This window comes from Aedes aegypti, chromosome 2, assembly GCF_002204515.2.
Source record: "Aedes aegypti strain LVP_AGWG chromosome 2, AaegL5.0 Primary Assembly, whole genome shotgun sequence".
Taxonomy (NCBI): domain Eukaryota; kingdom Metazoa; phylum Arthropoda; class Insecta; order Diptera; family Culicidae; genus Aedes; species Aedes aegypti.
Window position 1 is genome coordinate 195,412,773 of NC_035108.1, and position 23,134 is coordinate 195,435,906.

The 23,134-nt window shown below is 36.5% G+C and overlaps 1 protein-coding gene across 5 annotated transcripts in view; it reads right to left on the minus strand.

Moving 5' to 3' along the window:
• Nucleotides 1–23,134, minus strand: part of LOC5575608 — a 362,169-nt gene that overhangs the window by 328,776 nt on the left and 10,259 nt on the right. For 2 of the 5 annotated variants that reach the window (XM_021843590.1, XM_021843587.1), the window contains exon 2: nt 8,164–8,374. In XM_021843590.1, coding sequence (XP_021699282.1) covers nt 8,164–8,212 — 49 coding nt within the window. In that variant the 5' untranslated portion in view covers nt 8,213–8,374. Of the gene's footprint in view, nt 1–8,163; nt 8,457–8,749; nt 8,823–23,134 lie in introns of all 5 variants that reach the window. The other 3 variants (XM_021843586.1, XM_021843589.1, XM_021843588.1) reach the window with 3 other exon arrangements.

The window sequence follows — 23,134 nt, forward strand, 5'->3', positions numbered from 1 at the left end:
AAGGAAATCGCCATCGTGGCATTTCTTGACATTGAGGGTGCATTCGATAACGCTTCCTATTTGTCTATAGTGTCAGCAATGCATAGGAGAAAATTTGACCCATGCATTGCTACCTGGGTACATGCTATGCTAGAAAATCGCCGAATCTCATCCGAGTTGAGCGGATCGTGCGCCACTGTCATGGCCACAAAGGGGTGTCCTCAAGGAGGGGTACTTTCACCTTTGCTATGGTCTCTAGTGGTGGATGATCTACTTAATAGCCTGGAAAAAAGAGGATTCGAGGTTGTTGGCTACGCTGATGATGTTGTCATCATTGTACGCGGCAAATTTGAAAGCGTTGTCCTTGCAAGAATGCAATCAGCTCTCGATTACACGCTCTCCTGGTGTCTGAAAGAGAAACTGGGGATAAATCCTTCAAAAACTACGATTGTTCCTTTCACAAAGCGCAGAAAGGTACAGCTGCAACCTCTTTTCCTTAATCAAACACAATTGGTTTACTCAAATGAAGTCAAATACCTTGGCATTACGCTTGATGCTAAACTCAATTGGAACACACATCTTCAAAACATGGTAAATAAAGGTCTCAATTCTCTGTGGGTCTGCTCAAAGACCTGTGGAAAAAAGTGGGGCCTAAAACCTAATATGATCATGTGGATATATAAAACCATCGTTCGGCCTAGAATAGCCTACGCTTCCCTTGTTTGGTGGCCAAAAACAAGCGAGGTTACGGCTAGAGCCAAGCTGAACAAAATCCAACGCGCCACGTGCGTCGCCATTACTGGTGCAGTTCGCAGCACCCCTTCATTCGCCCTAGATGCAATGCTTAATCTGCCCCGGCTAGATCAATTCATAAAGCTGGATGCTGAGAAAAGCGCTCTGAGGCTAAAACGATCAATAAACCTTCTGCCAGGTGATTTAACCGGTCACCTAAGCATACTAAACGAATTTTCTATAAATCCAATTGTAGAAAAATGCAGTGACTGGATGGAAATGGTTGTGAATTATGACATATCATATACGGTGTTCATTCCTTCTCGCCAAGAGTGGCAAGAAGGTGGACCGAGTATTCCTCCAGGCTCAATCAAATTCTACACTGATGGATCGAGAATGAACAATCGTTCTGGATCTGGAGTGCACGGACCAAGAACCAAAATCTCTGTCCCTCTCGGACAGTGGCCTACAGTTTTTCAGGCTGAAGTGTATGCTATCATTGAATGTGTGCAGCTCAGCATAAAGAGGAATTACAGAAATGCCACAATCTGTATTTTCTCCGACAGCCAAGCAGCTCTTCATGCTCTGAAAGCTTACACTTTTAACTCAAAATTAGTGTGGGAATGTGCTCTTGCTCTAAAAACCCTAGCCATCCGCAATCGAGTTAAACTATATTGGATCCCCGGGCATATGGGTCTAGAGGGTAATGAAATTGCCGATGAGCTAGCCAGGAATGGATCGGCCAATACATTCATTGGTCCTGAGCCATTCTTTGGCATATCAAACTGCTCACTAAATATTGAACTGAACAGCTGGTTGTCCAGGCAAATTATATCCAATTGGAAAACAGTTTCCAATGCGAATCAATCTAAAAGATTCGTCACAATTAATTCGAAACAAACACAAAAACTCATTGGTCTCAACAAAAGGGACCTCAGCACCTACACCGGTCTTATAACTGGACACTGCCCCAGCAGATACCATTTACAAAAGATCGGAGCCATCCAAAACGCAAATTGCCGTTTCTGTAGTGAAACGTGCGAAACCTCACAACACCTTCTCTGCTCCTGCAGTGCACATATACATCGAAGATCCAAAATATTTGGCAAGCCCTTTTTGGAGCCGGCCGATATTTGGAACGCATCTCCCAGGGAAGTGGTCGGCTTTATCAGGCTGATCGTACCAGATTGGGGGATTCACAATGCTGCAACTTAGGACTTCTGCCCATCAATGGCAGATGGCTAAAAGTTCAGTCACCGCGCAAAGTATTCCGGTGGCGTTCCCGCCACTGAGGGTCTTTGTAAAAGCAAAAGGGTATATCACAATAGTTCTAAAAAAAATGGACGCAGTGATCTCACACCCGACAGAAGGAGGAGAAGACTTTAGATCACAACACTAACGCGTCTAACTTTCTAATAGATGCTATAATAGTTATGAATAATAAAATAAAATATCATGAAAACAACTTGTTAACCTCATGTGGTACCCTTAACAAAAAAATCAGCAACAAACTGCGGTCCTAAAAAAAATTAACAATGAAAAAAAAATTTTTTTCACTAGGTGGGCATTTTTTTTAATTATCGGACAGGTTTGGGCCGGAGGTTCTCCGATTTGCATGAAATTTTCACCAGAGGTAGAGCTCGTGGATACATGACCAAAAGTGGAATTCAAAAAAATTATAGTGGTCTATTTTCCCGGAAAACTCTAGATGAATTTTCACGATTTCTCTATATACCTCAAACTTTGAAAATTCATATCTCCTGAACTATACATCGTAGAACAAAAGTTTTTTAGCGAAATCGAAAGGAAATTTTCTCAGCAATCTATTAAAAATATAAAAAGAAAAACTTTTCTCGGAAAATTTTTCACCATGGAGAAAATTGTCGGAAAAATAGCGAAAAAACTATCGTCTGTATCATGAAAAATTTTCAAAAAATATTTTTTGTTTCATCAATCCATACTCTAACTTTCGTCCATAGACGCCAAAGTGGTATCTTTTACCGTTTAGGCGACAGAACTGAAAAACCGATGACCAACCGCACGCTTTCCATAGAAAAATGTGTTCTATTGTGGGCCTCATAACCGTGCGCTAACGGCGGCAGTAATTTACACGCATTGTAAGTGTAACACAGTGAACCATCCTTTCTTTCCAGTCAGAAGAAGCTTTTCGTCAATCGGACCACTCTCCATTGGTCAGTTGGGTGTTTTGTGTGCCCTTCATAAGCAACGTTATTTAGTATTAAAGCTAACAACCTCTATGAAAGCCGCACGGGAAGTTCTTGTTACAATCAATCATTATGGTAACGTTTGAAGGATCAAATCTCAAGATCCACTTTCTTTGAAAACTTATGAATATATTGTTAATATGTTGTTTCGGTCAGGACGTCTTTCCTACGTTGTGTCTTTTACGATACAACGGACGGCAAATCAAGCGAACGGCTTCACTTTAACAGATTTATTACCACTGAGAGGCAGCATGCCTACTCGGTGGAGAAACGAAAGAAACTACATTCTTACAAATTCAATGGGTGCACCTTACACATTCGGACAAAGGACAAACATTTGTAAAGGGCCCAAGAGGTCTTGAGTCTTTTTTTGAGAAACGTTGCTGTTGAGCCCTTTTCAGCCCGCCCACGCAAACTAACCCCACTATCAGAAAGATTGGTGTTAGCTCTTCCTTACAGTGGTATTGGTTAGCGTGATCGAGTTGAATTGGGTTCAACAGCGGCTTGCAAAGCCAATGTTTACCAATGTCGATGTGCCCTTTTGAAATGTTTGTCCAGGAATTATTGTTTACATTCTGATTCCGTTCGAATGGCATTCGGGTTTGAGCGCTAAGGGTTCATTCAAATATTACGTAACGCAAAATTTGTCAGTTTTAGACCCCCTCCCTCCCCCACGTAACAGCTTTGGTAAGGAAAATTTTAAATTTGTGTATGGACCGTAACACTATATAAGACCCCCTCCCTCTCTCTGTTGCGTTACGTAATATTTGAACGATCCCTAGTGAGCGTTCACTGACTGGCAGTCCACACCACGGAATGATTCAGTGAGTAGGAATCATCTCAGTCAGTTCAATGCATTCGGCGAATGGATGCTAAGTGCATTAACTCGTGCCTCGCAGATACAAGTGTATTGGTATTCACTTCTCTTCGCGTTCCTTCCGATTGTCGCTTTTACACAATCGGTTTCGACGCTTTCATGCTACACTCCGCCTAGGACGGTTCAGCTATCACTGAATGTTCGATAGCAGCAGATTGTTTGCTATTTTTCATCGGTGGCGTTCGGGTGAGTGAGTGAATTTTCCCATGCTTGCTAAGGGTCAGTTTCTATTACCTATATTATTAAATGTTAGGATCGTTTTCAATTAAAGACTGTTGGTCTCAATAGTAAAGGTAACAAATAAAGGACATCAAAAACACCCAACAGACCAAAAGAGAGTGCTCCAATTGACGAAAAGCTTCTTCTGACTGGAAAGGAAAGGATGGTTTACTGCGTTACACTTACAATGCGTGTAAATTACTGCCGCCGTTAGCGCACGGTTATGAGGCCCACAATAGAACACATTTTTCTATGGAAAGCGTGCGGGTGGTCATCGGTTTTTCAGTTCTGTCGCCTAAACGGTAAAAGATACCACTTTGGCGTCTATGGACGAAAGTTAGAGTATGGATTGATGAAACAAAAAATATTTTTTTGAAAATTTTTCATGATACAGACGATAGTTTTTTCGCTATTTTTCCGACAATTTTCTCCATGGTGAAAAATTTTCCGAGAAAAGTTTTTCTTTTTATATTTTTAATAGATTGCTGAGAAAATTTGCTTTCGATTTCGCTAAAAAACTTTTGTTCTACGATGTATAGTTCAGGAGATATGAATTTTTAAAGTTTGAGGTATATAGAGAAATCGTGAAAATTCATCTAGAGTTTTCCGGGAAAATAGGCCACTATAATTTTTTTGAATTCCACTTTTGGTCATGTATCCACGAGCTCTATCTCTGGTGAAAATGTCATGCAAATCGGAGAACCTCCGGCCCAAATTGTCCGATAATAAAAAAAAATCCCCAGGTGTCAAATTTGTGAAATATTTGAAATGTCATAACTTTTTTGTTTATTGGCTTACCATCACCAATTTTTATGGTAGATAGCTAATATAATGGACCGTTTTCCCTCAAAAAATTACGTTGGTATTCCGATAGGGTTTTGAGATATTTGAGTTTTTGTGACAAAAATGATGTTTTTTAATGCAAAAAAAAAATTTTTTTTACTTTGTGTATTTTTTTTGGAATCTTTATTTAGTTGTCTAACTTTGTTTCTTTAGTTGTCTAACAATCGAACGAACCGTTTTTGCTGTGCAGCTTTTTGAATATTTTTGAACCATTTTCACATACACCCTTTTGAAAAGTTAGTCGTGACTCAACTTGAAGATTTGATATCGAAAAATGACGATTTAGATGGAACTGAAAAACTGTGCAAAGTTTCAGATATTTTTGAAATGGTCGATCAGAATCGACTTGCATGCCTCCGTGGAATCCCTCAATTAAGAAACAAAAATTTTGAAAATACCTCAGAAGCCAATTTGAAAATTTTGAAAATAACCTCAGAAGCCAGTACCGGCATTGAAAGAGGAGAGCAAATTATTTCTAGCTAATTGCGAAAAAGCTCAAAAACTTGCTATACTGTTTGAAAGCGCGCACAATTTTAATTTATGACTTACTAGTCCAATTGAAAATCAATTCGAAAATATTCTCATTCAAGAGAACGTTTTCGGAAATGCCTGGGAGACTGATTTGGAAGAAGTTAGAGCTTTTATTAAAAATATCAAAAATATGAAAGCTCCTGGCGATGATGGAATATTCTGCATCCTCATCAAGAAACTTCCAGAAAGTAGCTTATCGTTCTTAGTTGATATATTTAATAAATGTTTTCAATTAGCATATTTTCCTGACAAATGGAAAAATTCTAAGGTTGTACCAATTTACCAGACAAAATCCTGCAGAAGCTTCTAGCTATCGTCCAATCAATTTGCTTTCCTCCATCAGTAAACTTTTTGAAAAGGTCATTTTGAACAGACCATCATCCACATCAACGAAAATTCAATTTTTGCCAATGAACAGTTCGGATTCCGCCATGGACATTCGACCACTCATCAACTTTTACGTGTAACAAATTTGATTCGTTCCAACAAATCTGAAGACTATTCTACTGGTCTTGCTCTTATAGACATAGAAAAAGCATTCGACAGTGTTTGGTATGAAGGTTTGATCGTAAAATTAAAAAAAAATTCCAACATACAGAATATTTCAAAGTTATCTGTCAAATCGTACACTTTAGGTTAATTATCAGAACTCCAGATCTGAAAGACTTCCTGTAAGAGCTGGTGTTCCCCAAGGCAGCATATTGAGCCCAATATTATACAATATTTTCACATCTGACTTACCTGAGTTACCTCAGGGATGTCAAAAATCCTTGTTTGCGGATGACACAGACCTCTCCGCCAAAGGACGAAGCCTGCGTGTCATCTGTAGTCGATTGCAAAAAAGTTTGGATATTTTTTCTTCATACTTGCAAAAATGGAAGATTTCTCCTAATGCTTCCAAATCAACTAATAATATTCCTACATAAACCAAAAGCTCTTTATTTGAAACCTTCAAGTATGTTGTCACGATGAGAGGGGTTCCAATAAATTGGTCAGATGAAGGTAAGTATATAGGGCTCATGCTAGATAAGAATTTATCTTTCAAAAATCACATTGAGGGCAATCTTAAATCTTCAATTTGTTTTACCAAATTAGGATGATAGTGTTGTCTAATAACACAGAACACCTAGATACAAGAAATGGATGTAATGTGTGAAATAATACTAATAAAGAAATTCAAAAAAAAAATTGAAAATAAGATTTCTGAATTGGACCCTGGCTCTAAGCCTCAGAAGCCAATTCCGGCATTGAAAGAGGAAAACAAATTATTACTAACTAATTGCGAAAAAGTTCAAAAACTTGCTATGCAGTTTGAAAGTGCGCACAATTTTAATTTAGGACTTACTAGTCCAATTGAAAATCAAGTTACTCAGGACTTCGAAAATATTCTCATTCAAGAGAACGTTTTCGAAAATTTCTGGGAGACTGATTTGGAAGAAGTGAGAACTATTCAAAAATATGAAAGCTCCTGGCGATGATGGAATTTTCTACATCTTCATCAAGAAACTTCCAGAAAGTAGCTTATCGTTCTTAGTTGATATATTTAACAAATGTTTTCAGTTGACATATTTTCATGACAAATGGAAATGCTAAGGTTGTACCAAATTTAAAACCAAACAAAATCCTGCAGAAGCTTCTAGCTATTGTCCATTCAGTTTGCTTTCTTCGATCAGTATATTTTTTTAAAAGGCCATTTTGAACAGAATGATGATCCACATCAACGAAAATTCATTTTTTTTTTCAATGAACAGTTCGGGTTCCGACATGGACATTCGACCACTCATCAACTTTTATGTGTAACAAATTTGATACGTTCCAACAAATCTGAAGGCTATTCTACTGGTATTGCTCTTCTCGACATAGAAAAATCATTTGACAGTTTTTGGCATGAAGGCTTGATCTTAAAATTGAAAAACTTTAATTTTCCAACATACATTGTTAGAAAAGTTATCTGTCAAATCGTACACTTAAGGGTAATTATCAGAATTCCAATATTGTACAATATTTTTTACATCTGACTAACCTGAATTACCTCAGAGATGTCAAAAATCTTTGTTTGCAGATGACACAAATGTAACAAATATTAACAATTTCGTTATCCACTTATTAACATAAAATTTATATTAAGCTTTTGATCTTCAAGCAAAGTTTCAGGTTGGCCATGTTGTATGTTGGGCCAATACGAACTAGCTGTTGTAAACGAACTTACATTATCGATTCATCGTAATCCGCAGACAAAGTTCTACATATTTCACTCTGAAGCCACTTGGTTTTCACTTTCACAGCATTCGACTTTACAATGGTACAAAAAAGTCGTAAGTGTATCGTTTTGTCATCAAATCTTTGTGAGAGATAATATAAACTTCCTAGTTATAGAACGAGCTGATTGCTCAATGGGAATTTGAGTTGTGATTTTTCTTAATTATTTTCTCAAACCCGTATGAAAGTTTCTTACGTCGATTTTAAATAGTAATCGAGAAATGTAAAGGTTACTGCAAATGAAATGTAATATTTTGTTGACAAAATTTTAATAATGGCTTCATTTAGTTTTATCTAAGCATAAAAAATAAAATAATGTTTGGAATTATATTAAAAAAAGGAACGATTTTCCCCTTTCGCACCACCATGCGTGTCAATTCAATTTCCTTCGTAAAACGTACCGCTCTGGGGGGATAAAATCGAAACGACAACAACCGTTCTGTTTTCCCACCCAATTCCCAACCCCATGTCTGGATGCCAGTCTACAGCCCTACTTACCACTTTCGCCTTCGTCGTCCGAGTCCAAACAGATCACGTCGCTTTCCATTATTGCCGCCCTTGGTCACTTTTCCCCAACGAACTCAACAACGGATGCACGAAACACTACTCTGTGACACTTTTTACACAGCTCTTCTAGCTGGGGGATATGCGGCGACCCCCGTTTTCACATGCGTGATCAGTCGAGCGGCGTTATGCAGGTGCGATAATCCTATTTTAATCACAACTCATTGATAGCGGCCATTCGATAGGCCTCGTTTCAAAACCCTCACGGCTCACTGTGGGACAGAAACCTACGATGCGTTCTAGAGGTTCGATGCCTTCGTCAAATAAACTTGGATGAATTAGAGCTTCATTTTGACGGTATTGATTTTGTTCCAGATAACTCACAACTTATTTAGATCACTTCTAATATTTTATGTCAAATATTTTCACGTATTTTTTTGTATCTCGGAAAGTGACATTCACAAAAAATAGAGTATAGGTGTCTGGATAAAATTTGAAACCGTCAAAATGAAGCTCTAATTTGATTTGCCGAAGACAATCTCCAGGGCGCATCCCCAGAACGCTAAAAGTTTTGACCAACCAAGGAAAGATTCTGCCCCATAGTGCGACAACAGATTTTCCCTTTCCGTTGCCCAAGCTGCAGGTGATTAGTCCTATATTACGCGGAATGAACCGGGTCAGATACAAAAGGATTATGAATAGTATTGGCAATGTCACCATCATCAGCACTGATTACAATGTTGGGTTGCTTGCAACTATAGTCCGGTTCAACCGGGCAGATTGTCGTCGTTCGTGATGCAAAAAGTTGAGCAGTAGTGTCACAATCAGTCGTTCAGCTTCCAATCCAGTGGTTTACATTTGTCGGTCTTTGATCATGAGATCAAAAGGTGTGTGTAGTTACTTTCAGCGTTGTTACACTTTCAAGAGCAGCATTTGTAGCCCTGGAAGAATTTTCAAGGCCAGTATATATGGTCAAAAGTTCAAATGCATGAAAGAAGAGTTTTTTTTTCTCAATTCAAAAATCGACTGCTTTTTAGGGCTAAGTTATGTTTAAGGCTGTTTTCGGCTGTTCAGCCGCTGAACAAAGCTATGCAATCAATAACTCTGATTTTGACTCTAAGAATTGAAAGAGATTTACGGAGGAGCATAAGATTATCGAAAGCTGAAAGCTTCACTTCGATAAACAGTTGAATGAAATAGGCAGTTAAGGTGAAGGCGGACGATGGCTTTCTAGTTTTGAATATCGCCCTATTAAGGATTCAATTCAACAGCTGGTCAGGCCGATAATGATATTCTCGGGAATAGAATAGTTGCCGGAATTGTGGTCGAAAGGAGTTTTATTCGCCAGGCAGTTTGCTAAGATCCAAGACATTCGCAACCACCTCTTTTTTAATATTGTATTTAGAATCGTGCATTACATTACAAATCATGTACGAAACCACTGCGAGAGAGCTTTCTCTGGAAGCTCTTTTAATATTTTCGTCTAACGATTTGCAGTTGTCGATCATTGGTGCCGTTGGTACCATCTATGCTTGGGCATTTGAAGTTTTGTTTTCATCAGATGGCGATATTGTCTAGTGAAATTTTGGAATGGCGCCGTAAATCTTGTTATAGTACATATAGTATAGTGTCCCACTGGAAATGTATCGCTCTAATTATTAATACACTCAGAGAAATCAAAAGAGCACCAACCTGTTTTTCTACTGCTATTTAAAAAACTATTAGGCATATCATTAGGCATTGATTTTGATTCAAGGCTAAGATACTGCAAATATGCTCGCTTAACTTAAGAGCTTGCCCTAATAGTCATTGGGAACCAAGTATGAAGCTTTTTATTAACAAATATGACTATGGGATTTCCCAGTGGAATAGTATTCCTTTGAAGGGATCCCTTGAACGACAAAAGGTAATTAGTTGATAAATAAATGAAACAGATAATTTAACTGGAGTGTAAATCTAAAACAAAATGAGCAAAAAAGAAGATTGACAACAAAGCAAATAACAGTTCTTGCAGCGAATGAGCGAATGAATAAAATCACACGTTATTTACGATGAAGCGAAGATCCATCTCTATCTCCACTCATTTGCTGAAAACCAACGAGCTACACACTCGGTTACCAATGCACTGTGGTCCAGAAAACAGTTTTACGCAGAAAGATGCATTTAAGCATAAGTATAAGCATAGACGACCGCACAATTCGTAGTTGTTACTCCGTGATTGACCAGAACAATCGAAGCTGCACAGAGATTCGTTGAATGTGGTTTAGGATTAGCTTACCATTCTCAATGTGCACAATCGAGAGCTCAAAATCTATAAGTCAATAACGGCGCCGGACACGTCTTTACTAGTGATCCTTTATAGAGAGATAAGCAGAAGTAAAATGGAATGATTTGGCAACAGACCAGCAGTGCTGGTTTTGCTCGGCGTCGAGAATAATATTGTAACGCGGACATGACTTCCTCATTGCTATAAAGTGTATTTTGTTTCGTTATAGATCTTTGAGCTAAATATCAAAACTAATAAATAGCCAAAAAAATCAAAAACTAAAAATCGCATCGACAAAAAATCAAAAAAGTAAAACATTTCATATTTTTGCTTCATGCAAAATTACTTTTACTGAAATAATTTCAAGCGGATTACATTACTCCTCAAGAATAGTTCAAAACAAACATAACGCATGTTCGTTTGGCTCACATTTTGACAGCTCTCGCTGCTCGATTGGCTCACACTTTGACAGAAATGTCAGCTTCCGCGAATCTCTCTTATAAAGGATTTCTAGTCTTTACGGTCATCGGGGAAGGGAAGGAAATTGGGTTAGCAGCATAAGGTATAGATCTGGGAATCCCCAATGTTTAGTGATGCGATACATGATATAATCACGCCTAACTGGATTCGCGAGATAATTCGATAATCGCATTGTACCCCAAACAAGTGTTCATCACTCGCCCCCGCAAGAGCAAGCGACACGATCAATAGATCAAACACTATTGACGCTTGCGGCACTTTTTCATTATAACGCGACCGACGCGCGACATGTTTGATCCTGCCCTCGTCACCCGCCCCCGCAGGGGCAAGCAACAAGGTCGAAGGATCAACGCAGATGCATTTAGAGCTTTAGAATGAAACATTGAACGAAAACGGTAATTTACAAAGTTGACAGGCCATTTGTTTTTTTTTTATTGAAAATTAGGGGTGGACTACCCGTAAAGAAATTTATATAAGGCGGCATCCATTTATTACGTAACGCTAAATTCGAAAATTAAAAAACTGCAATAACTTTTAAACTAAAATAGATATCAACAATCTTTCTGCGTTATAATTTGCATTTTCTTTTGTTCTAAAAATGGTCCATAGACTACTTTGTCGAGAAAATTATTAGATATTAGAAAGACTGCAGTAAAAAACATAACTTTCTTGGATTATATGTTCCCTTTGTTGATTGGGAAAAAATCGGTCAAATTTTGAGCTACAAAAAAACTTATTTTGGCAAAGTTGAAAAAAAAATTACGTTCGACAACTTTGTCTAAGAGTTTATACTATTATTTTGCCAACAAGAAAGTTGATTGTATTATTCACGTGATATTGTAGGCTATTTCAGTCTTGGATAACACTGAACAAAAGATTAAATTTTAAAAAGCAATTTTGTAACTTACTGTTTTTGTCTAAATTTCCTTTTTATGCTCTGAATGCAAAATAATAAAAAAAAATACATATAATAAAAATCTTCAAAATAGTTTTATTGCCATATATTTTTAATTTCAGATTTCTCGTCAGAGTAGTTGGGGAAGGGACGTTTCGCATAATTTCATGGGTGGACGTTTCGCATTATGGACGTATGGCATAAAGAGAATCATATGCCTTCTCTAAAATGCTACCGTAAAATGGGGTGAAGTTGATCACTTTTAAGCGATTCTGTTCTGTAACTCCTAGTAGGATGCATGTATTATTATCCAAATATTTTTAAAACCTGTACTGCCGTTCTACGCATATTTGTCCCGCGGTCCATAAGATTTGCATAGAACATGGGACAAGTAGGCGTAGAAGGGCAGTGTACTGCTTGGATGTTTTTCGAATTATACAAACGAAATTTTGACGAAATATTGTCGTAATAACAAAAACATTTTTTAGATATCAAAAAGTAGAGTTCCTGATTCCGGGGTGAAGTGATCAATTATTGGACAAGTTTCCAAAAATAAAAATATATGCTTTTCACTTAATTTGGGGTCACTGAGCCTGAATCAAGTTTCGAAAATCTTACAACTTGTTGATATATCGGCCAATCTCAGATTTGAACGTTGTGGATTACAGAATACACCACATAAAACACCTCATACCTTTAGGTGTTTCTCTAAAATCAGGAGCTAGCTCACAAAAAATACTTTTTTTCTCGGAAAATATTTTTTTTTATCCATAATCAGTTTATTCAAATGGTTTCTTAATATTGCCATGACAATAGTCGATTGTTTGGAGAAGAACACTTCAACAATTCATCAAACATTCCCTAAAAAATCTGTTTTTTTTTTAACATCACAAAAATTGTGCCTATTGAGATCGAATCATAGCTCTCTTGACAGTTTGTACATGTGAGTACGTGAATGATCAACTTCTTCCCGCTAATCAACTACACCCCGAGTTACTGTATATGAAACTTCTCTATGCCAGACATCCGTATGCAAAACGTCCTTATCCGAAACGTCTTTATGCGAAATGGGTCACCCCCAAAGTAGTTTATGAACTTAAAGTTTAAGCTTTTCTGATAAAGTTCTTCAAGGCATTTTATTAGAGTTACCAAAATTAAACATCTGTAAGTTTTTGATATAATGCGCAATTTTATTTTGTCTTTTGAATGCCGTCAAAAGATATTTTTTATGTTTGCCCAAATCAAAGATATTCAAAAACAAAGCAAAAATAACATAAACTAACAAACAGAAAAAGGTATCGAGTTCCTTTACTAATCAATTTACACATATTGTATAGCTCCAAAAGTGTTTCATTAACTACTTTGATGAGATATTAAAATTGGAAAAACTGGAATAAGAAAAATAGTTTTCGTTGGATCACCCTATGTCACCATAGGAGAAAAGCTTTCAGTCGGTAAATTTAAGAGCTACAAAAAAACCTTTTTGGCAAAGTTGCATGAAATTTGGTTTATTACTTTGCTGAAGTATGTATACAATAATTTCCACAAATAAGAAAGTTAATTATACCCTGGGGGATGCGAACTGAAAATCAACAAGCAGCCAGGCTGCTGTCAAACTAAAATTTTCATAAAAATGATCAGAGTACGTCTAGAAATGTACGTTCGCGAATTAGACACGCTAAAAGTTGTTATAGAATTAATGTAACACAAAGACCGCCAACTGTGAAAGAATTGTTGGGCTTGGTCCAATTTATGCATAAGTCTTGTACAACTGCTCAAAATATGTTTCTAAGTAATATACGGCCAGAAGCTTTCTGATTAAGTCCAATCATTGGGTTAATTTCCTGCATTGAACTAATCGAGCTTTGTGTGAAGTATTTTAAATGTGCATTTTGAATGTGGTTTCCTAAGAGACAATCAAACACACAACGGTTAGCACTCGTGGAAAAGATTGTATTCAATTTGAACAACCTAAATCCAATATTTCAATAACACAATGCAATGGCTTCTAGGGCGAGATCATAAGTTATGCGAGATAAGTCGACTCTCCACATCTCGATGTTCTACATCTCGATATTTCTCTCTATGTCGATGATTTTTACGATCCTTTCATTCTGCATACATTTTCACTCTCCATATCTCGATATCCTCCTCATCTCGATATCTCCCTATCTCGATGTGATTTTCATTCCCATTTTTCTCTCCGTATGTCGATATGCCCATTATCAATGGTTAACAAAACAATTTGCGAAGACGAAATGACGTCTGTTTGTCTTTAATTTTCCTGGTAACGGACTGATTTTCATTAAAAATTTGTTCTAAGTCTCTATTTCTCCATATCTCGATGGTCCCTTCGATATCGTGATGTGGACTGTATGAACAAAATGTAGACTGGTAAACCGTGCGGGATCGAAATCCGTACACGTAAGAAATGAATCTAAATCCGTCCACTTCATACCAAACGCCTACTATTTGTATAAAGTATACGGATTTTGAGCCTGTGCGGATTTCGGTCCCCAACTATATTCTAGCTAAATTTTGTACCGATAATATGTTATAAATGTTCGAATTTTTTTACAAACTAGATTTCTCAAATTGTTTATCCTTTGCGTCCCACACTGGGGCAGATCGATGTTTTCGACGGCCAAAACCTCTAGTACTCTGGATATGCACCCTAGAGGTTTGGTGTCTTCGACAAAGTGTTTTGGAATAACTTGTACTATGTTTTGACATATTCAAATTTGATCTAGATGAGTGAAAACTGATCTAGTTCAGTTTTATCTTTTGATAGGAGCGTTCTAGCAAAAAACTTTCTTCTGCAAAGTTGTTCATTGAGGCATATTTGACATTTCTTTGGAAGACACTTACACTCTATCACTGACGTGCATTACGATATATGACAATTTAGTAAAAACAGTCAAAAAATCGATTTTGACCATTTTTTCATACAAAAAATTGTCAAAAAGTATTTTGTCATCAAGAATTAGAAGCTTAGCTATTACAAAGTAAATTTACATAATTTACTAGCAAAATGTTCAGATTTAATTATATGTTTGGTAAAAACAGTCTAAAAATAGTGTTTTACAAAATCCAGGATAACTCATGAAGCGGCAGCTAATTTTTTGTATACGACTAGTCAATAACATAAGTTTCATTGTTGCGAAGAAAGAAAAGTGGGGCAACGTGGGGCTTTTATGTTGTGGTGGATTGAAAATTTGATGAAAATATGTTAAAAAAATGCTTATATTTGAGAAAATTTACATTTTTCAAATGTATTTCCGAATCATATTGCATGTTGACGAAATGTTTTTAAGAAGTCATCTCCAAACTGGTGTTCCAATAAACTTTTAAACGGAATTCAAGATAATATGTCCCATATGTATATCTGCCTCTCTATCTATCCTTTGATTATTAATTATAGTATTGTGTTTAATAAAAGCCATATTATACGATACCAGTTTGGTGATGACTTTTTCAAAACACATCGTCAACATGCAATATGTTTTAGAAATACATTTAAAAAAATATAAATTTATGAAAAGTTTCTCAAATATAAGCATTTTTTAACATATTTTCATCAAATGTTCAAACCAATACAGCAAAAAAGCCCCACGTGGCCCCACTTTTCTTTCTTCGGGACAATGAAACATATGCTCTTGACAAGTCGTATACAAAACATTAGCTGCCGCCATTTGCCGCTTCATGAGTTATCCTAGATTTTGTAAAACACTATTTTTAGACTGTTTTTACCAAAAATATAATTAAATCTGACAATTTCGCTAGTAAATGATGTAAATTTACTTTGTAATAGTTAAGCTACTCATACTTGATGACAAAATATTTATTAACATTTTTTTGTATGAAAAAATGGTCAAAATCGATTTTTTTACTATTTTTACTAAATTGTCATATATCGTAATGCACGTCAGTGATAGAGTGTAAGTGTCTTCCGAAGAAATGTCAAAAATGCCTCAATGAATAACTTTGCAGAAGAAAGTTTTTTGCTAGAACGCTCCTATCAAAAGATAAAACTGATCTAGATCAGTTTTCACTCATCTAGATCAAATCTGAATGTGTCAAAATGTAGTACAAGTTATTCCAAAATACTTTGTCGAAGACACCAAACCTCTACGGTGCATATCTAGAGTACTAGAGGTTTTGGCCGTCAAAACAGAGATCTGCCCCAGTGTGCGTCCCTGACTTCTTCTTCACAACCAAATTGTCGTGATCTTTTTGAGTTCTGTTTGATCTTCCGACCTTGACGCTTGCTTCTGCGGGAGCGGGTGACGAGGGCAGGATCAAACATGTCACGAGTCGGTCGAATGAAGTGAAAAATTTCCGCGATCGGTTAGTTCTGTTTGATCTTCGACCTTGACGATTGCTCCTTGGCAGTGCGTCAAGAAAGCCCGAGCAGTCGTCAGTTGTTTTCCCTCTCGGGTCGTGCGCCTATTTTCTCTGAGTGCTTTTATATAGCCGAGCAAACGAGTTAAGCTGAATGTGGATTGTTGCTGCTCAGTCAAGGATGACGGATCAATTGGTGAGCTCGTTTCATGCTACTATTTCTAATCTATAAAATATGTATGACTGCACATTTAATCAATACAACGGTAGGACGTAAATATGATTTTTCAACAAACTATGAATGGTTCGTCACTGTGAGTGTCGACATAAACTCTAATTCATGAATTGTGTATGTTTCACATTTTTTTGTTTTCAAAACACCCCTTTCTTTTTATCTTTATTTTTGTAATTATAAAAAAAACTTTGAATGGTTCGACACTATAAGTGTAGACTTGCGAAAGGTTCACTTTATTCAACAAACTTTGGATGGTTCGCCACTGTAAGTGTCGGCATAAGAATAAGAGTGTTCTATGATGTTCCAGCCAATCGAGTTTTTGTTTCTTTTCAAATAAGTAAAATATAATAACACATACTTTCGTCCTGACAGCTGTAGGAATGTTACATTTAGATATTTGTTCAACAAACTTTGAATGGTTCGTCACCTCAAGTGTCGGCATAATTTTCCTTTGCAAAGAAATTGTTTATATCAAATGAAAATATTATATTTTCATAAAAGCATATTTATATTTGACAAAAAACTATTTATCATGGTTTAATCACTTATCAAAGTGAATCCTTTGACCCAACGATCCTCCCCATTAACAAACATCCTTCCCAGTAACCTTTGTGGAGATGCAGAGGCAAACACGGTCTCCAAATAGCAAAGGTTACACACTAACATTTCTTCCCCCAATCCCACCTGACTGCAAGGACGTGGCCGGCGCCGTTATTGACCATGTATAAATAGAGGCACTGAATTATGCACACTGAAGAAGATTATGGCCAATCCCAGCCGAACTTCTAGTTGATTCTTTGTGCATTTTCACTGACTTCGGTCAATCACGGAATAGCAACCATTGATATGTGTAGTCAGTCTAAGCGAAGCTAAGCTAAGCTACAACCAAATTGTCGTGATCTTTTGGTTTCCAATTTTCACATGCTTTGTATAATACTCACGTTGTAAAATCTTAAAGTTTAGTGTGTCGCAAGATATGTTTTGTGTGGATAACATTTTGGTCCCCAACTGATGCCCCAAGAACCGATCCCAGGGAATCCCAAACCGGCCAGAATGGTTCCAAATGAGTTGAAAGAGTTGGAATATACTAATGGTTTATGATTCAGTTAGATACACAGTAGTTTTGGTTGAACAGTGCAAAATAATTATATGAATGTCTCAAATGACCTTCAGACAGACCCCACAAGACATCCGTGTAAATCCGGGACCGACGGAACATTTTGATTCAAATACCAAACACTTTGTTCATTCTGTCTCATATTCCGAAACCCTTGATTAAAATTCCAAACAGCACGGAAAAATCGTATTCAAATAAATAATTTTGCAAATAAATTTATCGGAGCTAGTTTTACTGACCACGAACTAGAGGACTAAGTAAAATACAGATTTAAAGATATCAAAACTTAAATGCAATTAATTCCCGTTTCCTGGTAATTTGGTGACATATTTCAACCAAAAACCGAAACATTTCAACCAAATCGCCATACAACAACTGAGTGTTCGAAATATGAGTCGGTTCGTAATTTGATACAAAACGATATATTAAATAACACAGAAAAAAATCCATAAGCGTTTAATTGTCTAATGAGAACACTTTTTGTATTAATTTAAAAATTTATGGACATAAATTTGCGACTCGTCTTATGATTTTCCACTTTGCAATGTTTGTAAAAATGAAATCATACAAACTTCAACACACTGTCATACACGTTGGTTACTGTAAACGCCAAATCAAGTTGTCTAGAATTGTATTGACCATGATGAAATGTCTAAATTAAATGGAAGCTATCATTTTGTGCAAATAGAAAATTCATGCATTTTAAATACTCTGTTATTATAGAATTAGCGATTACTTTATTGTGTTCTAGTCTTAGTGGCGATCGATTAATTCAAAACATGGTTTAGGAGTGCTTAGTATTTGAGCTAAATTATGTATTTACCAAATGTACCAACGACAAATTCTTTTCAACATGGGTGGTAGTAAATTAGTTGGCTGGGAAATAACCTTGTAAAAAATAGTATTTATGAATAACTTATAAGTCGAACGTAATTAATATATACATTAGTGTACGCTTATTTCAGAATGGACGTCAGAAAGATAAATTAAAAAGATTTTGTAAAACAGCAAATGTTTTTATTTCGCTGAGTGTATAAATTTTCAACATTATCGGTCCACTAAAACTCGAGATTTGCTTTTACAAAATTTTAATGACAATCGTAAGAATTAGACAACAAGTATGAAACATTACATAGACTTTCATGTTGTCTTAAATACATAATCTGTATAATAATAATCTATATAAGAAAGAACATTCTGTATATTAATGAAAACGACGAACCCATGAGCTTATTTAAAATGTATGATAAGAATCAATTCCTGGAAAAGTTATCAAATATTTCATTCATTTTCAAATATTGATTAGAAAATTTGCTTTTCCCATGATACTCCGCAGGCCACATTCTTTTGATTGAAAGGGGCGCATGATGAGTACCACTGATTAATAGTCTCTTTTTTTCTTGAATGCACTTCCAATGCACAAAAAGCTCTGAATGTGCGATTGGAATATTACAGCAGATTGAAACCCACACGCTTCAGTGAAGCGAAATCTAGAGTGTGACGGATTGTATGATTTCAATCAATACGATGCGACTCAAAAGTTCTAAACCATGGTAGAAAAAACACACTGCTAATTAAACTCCGAGAGCATCCAAAGGAAAATGTTGAAAGCCAAAGGAATTTCAAGAGATAACTATATACAGCAGTGCAGCTATGCATTGCCTGCATGATATGACTTTCGCCGCTCCTATGTCTATTTATATTTTGAATTATAAATTCCAATAAAGATAAGAGTATTCATGAAGGAATTTCGCTGGCAAATTTCAGCACATAGCATACAAGTGTCGTTATGTATCACTCTATAGATGATTAAACTTTCGACTGTGCCTTAGCATTTCAATCTTTATATGTAACATTTCCTAAGAAAAAAGCTCACTCAATGATAATCTTCTTTTTTTATTTGATAATGTTTAATATGTTTTACGATTGTTCAAATCATTTACTCCTACAAAATTACATCTTATTTCAAGAGCAGAATCTCACTTGACGCTTTTTGTCAGCGAATTTTTAATTTATTCCACGCGCGCGTGTTGTGCCTGCAGAAGAACAAATCGATCAATAGTGATAAAAGGCTTGGGGCTAGAGATGAACATGCATATAAATCTCTTCTCTACAAAGCCATCCCATGTCCATTCGAGGGCAGTTTCATTCCGAACAACTGCCCCTTCAATTTGTAGTAGTTGCATGCACGTGCTACCAACTACTACAAATTGAATGGGCTTCATAGCGTTAGGATGAGTTTGAAAAAAAACATAACGACGGTATAATATGCAGTTGAGTTATAAATCACAAAGTTTGGCCAGTTTTCCCCGGTCAAGGCTTTGGGCGATGGGTTTTCTGGTGCCAGCGGATAACGTCTAGTCCTCGCTCGAAATTCCTAGTGATAAAAGTTCTTTCTCCATTCTTCCCCCTAGTGAAAAAAGTGTAAATAGAAGACCTACCATACAATCAGAACGCATCATGATAAATCAGACGGCTACTGTTAAGCCTCGATGCCTTCGTGAGTCCAATCGTCATAGAAATATCTCACGAGGTTAAAAAAATTAGATGTTGAATGACTGTTTGACAGGAAAATCGATATTAATTTTTAAAATGATGGATACCTAAATATATGTTATGTATTATGTGCGAACAAGCCAATCTTCACGAACTTCTGATTGCCTGAGATTACAGTATGGCGGGTTTCCCCGCATTTGAGGTGGCCCAGATAGCCGTAGCGGTACACGCAGCAAGTTTAAGCCGAGGGTCGTCACCGGTTGAGGAACTTTTCACAAAGGAAATTTTCTCGACTTCCAAGGGAATAGAGTATCATCGTACCTGCCACACGATATATGCATGAAAAAGTGGTCAATTGGCAAAAAAGCTCTAAGTTAATAACTATGGAAGTGCTCATAAAAACACTAACCTGAGAGGCAGGCTCAATTCCAGTGGAAACGTAACGCAAGAAAGAAGTGTTTCTCCCTGAGCCTCTAGCCCAGATTCATCGATGGACCGGAGGAAACAAAGGTCACTGCCAAATTATTTATTATAATGGTTTTTCACCCTTGCTTGGCGAGTTCGCCACTATTTTAATTATGCTCACCCAAAAGAAAATTTTCTTCCTACCCATGCTGGGGATGGTAACCATTCGAAGTTTGGCAATTCGATAGAAGCTATCCATGCCAATTTCGCTACGGATACGCATAAATTTCAATTCCTTTTCTTCACCAACGATAAATCCCCACAATGTGGCTAATTCTGATAACATGTCTTTATTTTATTTCTTATATTAACAATTGCAAACAATGCCTGAATCAGTACAAATTGGAGTGAAATTCACCAATAAATTTGTAATTGGATTGCGTTTCTCTAATGGATCCAAATAAGTTCATGTGCTTCACACCAACTTGACAAATTAATTCACACGAGGTTCATTTTTGTTTGGAGACTTTAATGACAAACATCGCTCGTGGAATAATCCTCAAATCAATTTTAACGACCAGATTTTATTTGATAAATGCTTTCCGGCATAGCGGAATTTGTGGCAAGTGTGGTATTATGTCGTTTCAAAATTTAAACTAGTTTGAAAATTCAATCTCCTATATCTTCCCTACCATCCTTACCATAAAAATAATGTTGCGTAAAATTTTAAGCTTTTTAGGTGGTGATTTAAAAGTGGCCCAAAGAAAATGTAGGTTTATATAGAAATTTCTATGGAATTTTTTTGGAAAGTGCAGTGTTGATAGACTCACATTCAAATCTCAATCAATACGCTCTCCCGTGAGAGCAAACTCATTAGAGATCTGCTTCGCAAATCTCAAGCTTGAGATTTTGATGCAAAATCAACTCAATCAACTCAAACCGTAAAAAATGATTCAGTCGAAAAACCCGGCAAAAACTCGTGATACCCGAATTTTGTTGTTTACGTTAGAAAGCATAGCTATAACTTTAACAGACCAACAAGAAATTATTGCCGTGTGTGAGTAAACTGTGGAACTACGAGACAATGAGTCAAAAAGGTGAGCCAACTCATCCATGATTTTTTGACTGCTGAGTTGCGTGATTGACAACTCACGCATGAAAAATCTCAAGCGTGAGTTGTGAGAAATTGAGTTTTTCACAACACTGGAAAAGTGTTCCAAACACGTTAGTATTGTAATAAATGTAAAAAACTTATCATCTCATGGTGAAAGTTCATTCTTCAAACCATAATGAAGGATGTTGCTGAAGAAACAAATCTCTTTTGAGCTAATTTAGTTTAAAATTTGTGATTATGATTGCAGAGTTATAATCCTATATGAAGCTAAATAATAGCATATGAACAAACTCATGAATATCTCTTCTCCTATCCGTCAAATTTCTTTATTATGACTTGATGAATGAGTTTTCACGTTGGGATGATATGTTTTACTCACATGCCAGTACGAACGTGTTGGGAACATTTTTCACAATTTCTCCATAGGAATTTCCATATAAATCTACATCGTCTTTGGGCCGACTCCATCCCATTACCCCGAACGCCATTACCCTGAACGCTACTACCCCGAATGGGTGACTAACCCGAAAGCCATTACCCCGAATGGGTCATTACCCCGAACGCCACTACCCCGAATGAACCATTACCCAGAATAGTATGAGATGCAGGTCAGTATCGTGTTTTGCGGGCAAAAATGTTGAACATACCATAAAAATAAATTGACCATTCATGTATGCGTCTCTTATGTGAACTGGGAATTAATGGGGGGTAAAATTCGTCGGTAAAATGTTCATCATATATTTCCTTTCTTTTATATGTCAGCTATTTCGAAATATCTCGTTGGCAAATGTCTCTAGGGCAGTGCCTGTTTCTCAGCTCAGTGTGCACTTTTACAGTTCAAGGGTTCATTCATTCACGAATTTTATATCGCCAAAAATTGCTATTTTTGACACCCACCCACCCCTGTTGTAACACTTTTTGTATGGAAATTGTACAAAGTTTGTATGAGGTGTACCATTTCGAGGACAACCAAGCATAAAATTTGTTTTAGCGTTATGAAATGTGTGAAAGTGCTTTTAATAAAACAAGCCTTTTATTGACTGAGAGCTTGTCAATTTACCATTCTTGTATACGTGCCTCTATGCCCAGGGATGTCAAGGAAATAAGATCCACCAGCGGAGGATTTCGAACCCTTACCCTCAATATGGTCTTGCTGAACGGCTGCGTGCTCACCGGTATTTGGGCTTCTTGGTGGTGTTCATATTTCAATTTTGTTTTTAACATAGATTTTCCTTTGTTATGAATATATCTTGTATGACAGCATCACGTGGTTGCAATGATTATTCAAGCTGCAAGCATTTCACCAGAAATTTGCCCATCTTTCTTAAACAGGCCGTTCTTCTAAGTTTTCGTTGGATGAACTTGACACTAATATTTTCATATTGACCAGCTATTTTTTTATTTAAAAGCAGGATATACTTAAGGCATTCATCAAAATTAAACCTGCTATAATTCTAATAAAAAAAAATCCTTTTTTTATCTTCTTGCATTCAAACAGTCAGGTCTCTTATGGATCTGCTCATCACTTTTCTGTTATCATGATTTCTTCATTGTCTTGAATCAAACACAACTATTTGTGTGGTTATTTTAAAGAAATAATTTAATTAATTAATAAA